Genomic DNA, 7,859 nt, shown 5'->3' with positions numbered 1-7,859 from the left:
CCATGCTGTAATAAATATCAACATAAACATTTGAATCCAGTGCACAGCTGTTTGTTCATGGCGCGGGCTGTGGGTACGGCTGTGAGCTCTGCATGCAGGCTCTGACCCGGTGCAGTGCCGGGGCGCTGTGGGTTGGGGCTGCTGGAGGCCATCTTAGGCAGTGGTGAGGGTGATGTGTTGGCAGTGCCTGAGACAGGCTGCTTTTGTGCTGCTTTCCTGGATTTGTGGAGCATTTTGAAGCAAATTCAGCTTTTAGCCTGGGAAAGGCATAGAACAGTTGCGTTGCGAGGGATCCCAAAGCTCACCTCGCTCCGACCCCTGCTGCAGGCTGGCTGCAACACCAGGGCAGGTGTTGCAATGAAAGGCCACAACGAGATCTCCCCGCAGTCTTCTCTGGGCTGAACTGGCCCAGCTCCCGCAGCCTTTCATTGTAGGAGAGGTGCTCCAGCCCTCTGAGCATCTTTGTGGCCCTCCTCTGGGCCTCTCCAACAGCCCCCCATCTTTCTGAGCTGGGGGCCTGCAGCCTGGGCACAGTACTGCGGATGGGGCCCTGTGCTGCAGGCACTAAGGGTGCTGATGGGCGCCTGATAGCTCCTCATGGCAGAGCCAGGCAGGGGGCTGGGGGTGCACAGAAGCACTTTCTGGGGCTAGAAAGGCAGATTTCTGCACTCTGTCCCTCAAGGCGTGCGGACCCTCGTGCTCACCAGTTCTTGGATTGTTTCTTTCAACACAGCCCTGAGAGCTGCCAAGCTCCTTCCCCAGCAGCCTCCCAAGCCCGGCCCCAGGGATAATCGTCTCCCACGTCGGTGCTCATTAAATTAAAGGAGGAGGTGAGCGAGCAGGGGCTCCAGCCAGGTACACAGTGTACTTGCTGGCTAACAGCCCCCGGATGTTGGGCCCATACTGGGTCTGAGCCAGGGGAAAGCAGTGCTGGAGAAACAGTCCTCATCTTCAGCAGCGGTGAGGGACTTGCACACTTGCCCTGAGTCCTGAGCGCCCGCTGCAGTGAGTGGGAGCAGCCTGTGCAGCTCTCAGAGACAAGGGGGATCCCAGGAACAGCTCAGCAGGCTCACGGTGCTGGCGGCTGCTCCTAATGCAGGGAGCAGGAGCTCTTCTTGCAGCTCTCCCTGGCGGCACAGCCAACATGTTCTCCCACGTTCTGCTTCCCGACTGCCGTTCATGAAATGTTAATGTCTGCTTCTCGGGCCGTGCTGAGGTAATGCCCTTTAGCTGCTGATGAGCTTTTATGACTTATTGATACCCGCCCAGATGTGCCTCTGTGCCCCATTCCCAGCTCCAGCTCGACTCCAGTGGAGGAAAGGGTGGCTCCACTGGATTGCATGCAGTGCGCCCACAGGACACCTGCAGTAGGGTTCAGCCATGCCAGGAGCCCAGCTCTGCCCACCCCGACCTCCCTCTGGGACCTCAGAGCTCACCCAGGACATGGGGCTGCTGCACCCCCAGCAACATGAGCACGAACTGGGGCTGGCAGCTCACATGGCTTCTGAGTGACCAAAGCTGGTACCTGAAGCGACCTCATTTCCCCACTGAGTGTCCAGTGTTTCACTGCCGCCATCATTTTTAAAATTGCCTTTGTTCTGCCCTCCTCCATCCCTTCCCATGCTCTGTCTCTAACTACTGGTGCAGGCAGGACTCCAGCCTTCCTGAAGCTGCCTTTACTAGCAGTGATTTCTTTGTGGAGCGGTAAAAGCAGCTGAAGGGACTTTGGCTCTTTCCCGTGCAGCCCACCTCCACAAGCTGCCCTACCTACCAGGAGCACTCGAGGTGTTTCATCTCCCTCTTCATGCCCCCTCTTTACCACAACCAACCTTTTAACAGCTTCCTCAGCAGAGCTGTTCTGCTCAGGAATGCGAGCGCTGAGTGCAGGGCTGGCTGCTCAGCAGGGCTGCCTCCCTGTGCAGGGCGATGACCCACGACAGGAGGGGTGAGCAATGTCACTTTCAGCTGTTCTGCAGGGCCCCCACCACATAGCAGAGAGCCAACGAGCCTGAAGAGACAGAACCACCACCTGGAACAGCCTCTGCAAAGCTCAACTATCAAAAGATGTTCCTAAATAGCCGGGTGCAAATTACAGATTTAAACAGATGAGCTGAATTGAGCAGTCCTTTGAACAGACGGAATTAACATAATTTAGATCAACGCAACACTTACTGGATTATTTCTCTTTCAAGCATTTTCTCCTAACCATTGAGAGATTTATTAATTTAACTCACAGAAGACGCATCCCGATTCATTGAGCCCAACAGCTGATCTCCAGTTTGACGAGCAAGGATCTGTTTTCTGAAATCTGCAGAGTGGAGCTGTTTGATAGCCTGAGACTGGAGCACACAGCGGAGGTGCTCATCCAGATGGTCAGACGAGATCACAAAGCACAGACCAGTCTCCGACACGAGAGACTGACGTGATACGAATTTCTTGGAAACGTATGTGCTCCTCCACTCCTTAACATAAGCCAGGCTGTCCTACTCCTTCCCATGTGCTGAAGGGCAACAGTGCAGAACTGGAAAACATTTTACATGTGGTTGAAGCTAATTTAACCTTCATCTTACAAAAAAAACACATACTTAATCCCCCCGTTTTAAGAGAACATGCTTCCTGCTCAGCTAGCACAGTGTGGCAGGAAGAAATTCTTTGTGTTTCTAGCAGCCACTGCCAGTTACCAGGCACCAAAGTTTCATGCTACGCTCCACAGCGCTTTCCCCAAATGGATACTTCTCTTCATCAGTATTGGGAGGGGTAAAAGAACGGCAGTTCTGCAGGTTCAGCAAACCAGTCTCCCTGATTAAGTACTTTGGGAACTAAGAGCAGGGCAGCACAACACCCCAAAGCACCCAAGAGCAAAGCAAAGAAAAACCCACACAGAAGGAGAAGGGCATGACTCAGGCTCCTCTCTTCAAGCTCCTCAGGTACCTCCCATGTACACTGCACTCACAGGTACTCTGAAAATAGGTTAGTCTGTGCAAAAGCACACGGAGCACAGCAGCTGTGCAAAGGAACTGCGACGGGTTTATGTTCCTGCTAGGTAACCGTGGAAACATCCAGGAGGATGCACTTGATCACTCTGTAGCCTCACAGAGGTGAGCTCCTCAAATTAAACTTTCTTCAGGCACAATTTGGTTTTTAAAAAAATTTTACTTTCTGCAGCAATATAATTTATTTCTGAAAGTACATCAGTCCACCTTTCCTTCACTATGCGATGGTTCTGGCAAAGAGAAGCAGCAGGTACAGTTGGTGAAGGATTTTCATTTGAGCTGAATTTCACACAGTTCCATGCAGATACAGCGCCAGAAACTTCTTGAATGTTTCTGGCTGTAAGCCATATATTCCAGTGGGCTTCTGCAGAGAAAAGACACGGATGCTCAGTTTGCAGTGAAGTGATTAATGCAGACAAACAACAGCTTTAAACGCTCTTGAACAAGGCTTCAAAGGCGGTGCCTTCCAAACTGTGCTCCCCCTGCCCTCCCCAGGTGGCTCTGTGTGGAGGTACTCCCACTGCCATCAATCTCAGGCGGTGGGAACGCTTTGTCCATCCACCTGAGACGCCCTCCCTGTGTAACTGGGGCTGACAGCACGGTGCTCTGTTTACTCTGCAGTGAAGCTGACAGTTGCATGGAAGCTCTTCCTTCGTCAGAGCACGAGTTGATTTCAAGCAAGCGTACTACGAGATGGTATATTACAGATGGGGATATCTTTATGTAGGAGTTCATATGAAGCTTGGCGTGCGGCTTGTATGCTATGCAGTACATCAGCAGTACAAATACTCCCTGGCAGTAACACCTGCTTCAGGCTCTCCTGTAAGAACGGCACCAGTACCAGCCTCAGTCCCCTCAGCTGCTTTAAAACCCACAGCACAGCTCCGTGCCACCTCCCAGACCTCTGGCACAGGTGAAAGTGCTGCCTAACCTAACCTGCTCCCAGCCCAGGAGTGCTTTGCCCCCCCTCACTTACTGTAACAACTCTCTTCTTGACTTCTGGAACACACTGGGCACTTTCATACAGATTCTGATCGGAGTCAATCCAGACTAGATTCTTTATGCCATCGTTAGACACAAGGTCAGTTGTATTTAATTGGAACACCAAGAACTGGAAGAGCTGGCCATCTGTGCCAACACTCTGCACCACTATTGGCTGCTCCAAAACCTGGGGATCATTCTAGGAAAGAAGGGAAGGAGAACGTTTAAAAAACCAGCTACCACAGAAATTGTACGTGTAGTTGCTGATTCCGCATATTCTACTTGGTTTAAAGCCAAGATTTTAATAAATGTATTGTTACCTTGCCCAGAAAATTACTCTAGTCAAACAAGTTTTGAATGTAGATTTGGTATTTTAATTAAAATTCCTCCCTCAGCCAGCAGTGAGGTATCAATTTGCATACTGAGATGTGGGAAGGGTTAGAGTTTTACAGTTAAACCTTCTCCCTGGCTCCTACCTATTACCACCTCAGTGCATGTCACATCATGAACGTGCTCACTGTTGAGATGGTGCTCTGGATCAGCAGATAGCAGCAGCCGTACCTGAAGGTTAGACTAAGACCTCTGGAGTGGGAAGCTGTGATACAGTATCCTCAGTGCAGCTTTGAAAACTATTCTAACATGCTACAGCAAGGGAATTCCACAACCCTTCCTGCTGGCTGTGGTGCTAGGGAAAGAACAAAGGCCCAGCAAGACAGCAGCAGTCTCCAATACATACCCCATACAGCACCTTCGCCTTTGCCAGTGCGTTGCCAAAAGCAAACATCAGCATTTTAGCACGGAGCTGTTCTGGTCTGAACCTGTTAGGACGATTGTTGGCCGATTCCAGGAAATACAGAGTGTGAGGATGAGAGTACGGATAACCATCTTTGAAACCTAAACGGCAGATAACCACATCAGAAATCGCTCACTAAGAGACTACAGAGCCAATGTTTTCTCCCTTATCTTCAGGATCTGTTAAAGCAATTTGCCTGTTTTTTTTTCTCCACAGTCCTACCACTGGAGTGCCTGCACTGCACACCCACTGCCCCACTCCCATCCTCCCCAGAGCCGTGAGGCAGAAAGGCATGGACTGCTAGCAAATTGCCACCTCCAACACTTGCCTGTGTCATTGAGCTCTTGGTATACATTCACCTCCTGAAGGTCAATTGTAGGAGAGATGGGATAGAAGGTCTCCAGAACATGGTCTTTTGTGGCCAGTATCTCTTCCTTGGAGGCTATCGGCGGTATTGGGGTCATAGAGTTCATAAGTATTCCATTCAGGCCACGGATTTGAAGGAGAGTGGATTCTGGGAAGGGAAATCAGACTGTATTCAAACATCACTAAAATAACATCAGGCAAAGGCTTACGTTTGCTTCCGGGCAACAGCACTCATGCAGCCCTTTGTTCTACAAGGCTCCTTCTGCCCCTCACCTCCAAACTGACGTTAAATAATAGCACAGCCGTAGGTTCTTTTTCTAAAGCAGCAATGTTGATTACTGGTGTTCGCTTGTTAACTAAGCACATTTAGAAAGATCACTATGCAGATTTGGATGCCAAAAATAAGCAACCAGTTAAGACACTTGGTTCTCTTCTCCCACCACCTTGTTGGTATTGCCTAACACCTCAATAATCTCCTCAGGGCAAGGACCCTGCCAACAATCAAGGCTGCCTATCCACACAATGCTACTGAACCAAGAACTGGTTCTAGAAATTGTTCTGGTCTTTCTAAGTCTTAAGCTTTTGAATGCCTTTGTTAGCCCTCTCACAATAAGGAAAAGAGCCAACTGCTTTCAAGCACAGCAGCAACCAACCTCTTTCCCACGTAGCTGCAATCCGGTAGTTTCGAGCCAGCATTCTTCTAGCCAGGGAAGGATACTTCATTGACATTGACCGGCATAAGTGTATCAAGTCTTCAAACAATACAGGGCTTTAGAGTTAGGGGGAAAAAAAATGGTCACATGAAGTAAATATGCTGTGCTAATGGCAGGCGGATGCTTCTGGGATATGAAAGCTATAAAACATTATTGCTAACACAGATCTCAAATTAATACCCAGCAAACCAGCCCTGTTCCAAGCTGGCAGAGGTAATGCTTAGCATTACTTATTTTAAAAATTGACGCTGTGCATCAGCTAAAACTTGATCTTAAGCAGAACACAGTCCTTGGCCTAAAAGAAGCTTCAATATGGAGTATGTGTAACGTTGTGTAACTACTGCCAACCTCCAGAACTGCACTGTTTTGCTCTGTTTACAAGGTGACAAAGGCTCTGACAGTTTTGCACCACGGCTCTCTCTAAGGCAGCTCTATGTGTGAGTTTTCCTTGTAGTGTTACACTCTCTGGTTCCCACTGATGAACAGCTTTACACCGAAACCTGAGTGAACACTTACCAATATTTTTCTCTTCTGGGAGCAACTTCTGTGGTCTCCCAGAGCCGTGCATGTGCAATTGCACGGTGCACAGCCTCTTCCTGCTCCTGGAGCTGGTATGCTGGGTTCTCGGCGATGCTGAGCACCGCTGCAGGCAAGCCTTGCACCAGCTTTGTCTTGGTGAGCCACTGCGCCTGCCGAACCCCTCGAAACAAAAGTAAAAACACACAGTGTGAATTTTCTTCAGGCTGGATATTAGGAAAAAAATCTTATCAGAACGAGTGGAGAGGTACTGGTACAGGCTGGGAAAGCTATGGAGTCACCATCACAGAGGTGTTTAAGAAAAGGGAAGCTGTTGCACTTAGGGACGTGGTCAGTGGGAATGGTGCGGTGGACTTGGTGATCTTGGTGATCTTAATGAGTCTATGAATGAAGCCACCAGGCAGGTTGGCAATGGGTGCGTGCAGTGCAGCAGGCTGACGAATGGAATCATTCACGGAATCATAAAATTGCTTGAGTTGGAAAGGACCCTTAAAGGCCATCTGGTCCCACTCCCTGCACTGAACAGGGACACCCACAGCTCCATCAGATGCTGACAGCCCCATCCAGCCTGACCTTGGGTGTCACCAGGGATGGCGCATCTCTCACATTTTAGTTTGAAACCATTTCCCCTCATCCCATCACAGTGGAACCCACTCAAGAGTCTGTCCCCTTCCTTCTCACAGCCCCCCTTGAAGCACTGACAGGCTGCCCTCGGGTCTCCCTGGAGCTCTCTCATCTCCAGGCAGCACACCCACAGCTCTCGGCCCATCACAGTGGTGTTGTTCCGGGGGCCATTTTGGTGGCCGCACTCCAACAGATCAGCGGCCCTTATCCGTGTCCCTCCTGCCCTAAGGGCCGCACCCCGGACGCAGCGCTCCAGACGCGCCGTCCCCGCATCGAGGGCGCCCCGGGCTCCGCCCAGCGCGGTACCTTCCAGCATGCGGACCCGCTGGTGGCAGATGAAGCAGCTGCGCTCCTTGCGCAGCGGCATGTCCTCGTAGCGCGGCCCTGGGCTGTGCCACGGGTCCCTCCAGCCGCGGTCCCAGGGCGGGAAGCGCGGCCGAGCCAGGCCGGGCACGAAGTACTGCCGGCCCGCGTACGTGATGCTGTCCAGCTCCACTTGCTCGCGCACCGGCCGCCGCTCCACCACCTGGGCCAGCTGGTCCGGCGGCGGCCCGCGGGTGGTCCAGGGCGTGCGGGGCAGCGGGCCGCGAGGACGGGGCGGCCCAGGGCGGGTGAGGATGCCGCGGCTGTGGGCCGCCGCTCGCCTCAGCACCGCAGGCCTCGCCGCCACGGCTCCCACCGCCGCCATCTTGCCGCGGGCCGGCGGGCCGGCGGTAGGGGCGGGACCGCGGCGTGAGTGACGGCGAAGGTGGCCAATGGGAGAGCTCCGCGGGGAGGGACGGGCGATAAACGCGGCGGCGGTGCGCGCAGCGCCGTGCCGGGACGGGGGGAGGGGCGGCCGGGGCCTTGGGG

General features: G+C 52.3%; 1 protein-coding gene across 1 annotated transcript; it reads right to left on the bottom strand.

Moving 5' to 3' along the window:
* Positions 1–3,133: 3,133 nt before the first annotated feature.
* On the bottom strand, positions 3,134–7,695 carry MRPL37 (mitochondrial ribosomal protein L37). The gene is made up of 7 exons (XM_042873618.1): positions 7,314–7,695; positions 6,363–6,546; positions 5,787–5,902; positions 5,096–5,281; positions 4,711–4,868; positions 3,970–4,173; positions 3,134–3,357 (listed from the first exon to the last, which is right to left on the bottom strand). The coding sequence occupies exons 1-7, from the start codon at positions 7,693–7,695 to the stop codon at positions 3,280–3,282; spliced, it is 1,308 nt and encodes a 435-aa protein (XP_042729552.1). The 3' UTR covers positions 3,134–3,279.
* Positions 7,696–7,859: the final 164 nt, after the last annotated feature.

This window comes from Lagopus leucura, unplaced genomic scaffold, assembly GCF_019238085.1.
Source record: "Lagopus leucura isolate 7727_CA_CO unplaced genomic scaffold, USGS_WTPT01 Super-Scaffold_100009, whole genome shotgun sequence".
NCBI classification, from domain to species: Eukaryota; Metazoa; Chordata; class Aves; order Galliformes; family Phasianidae; genus Lagopus; species Lagopus leucura.
This window is presented reverse-complemented; position numbering and strand designations above follow the sequence as displayed.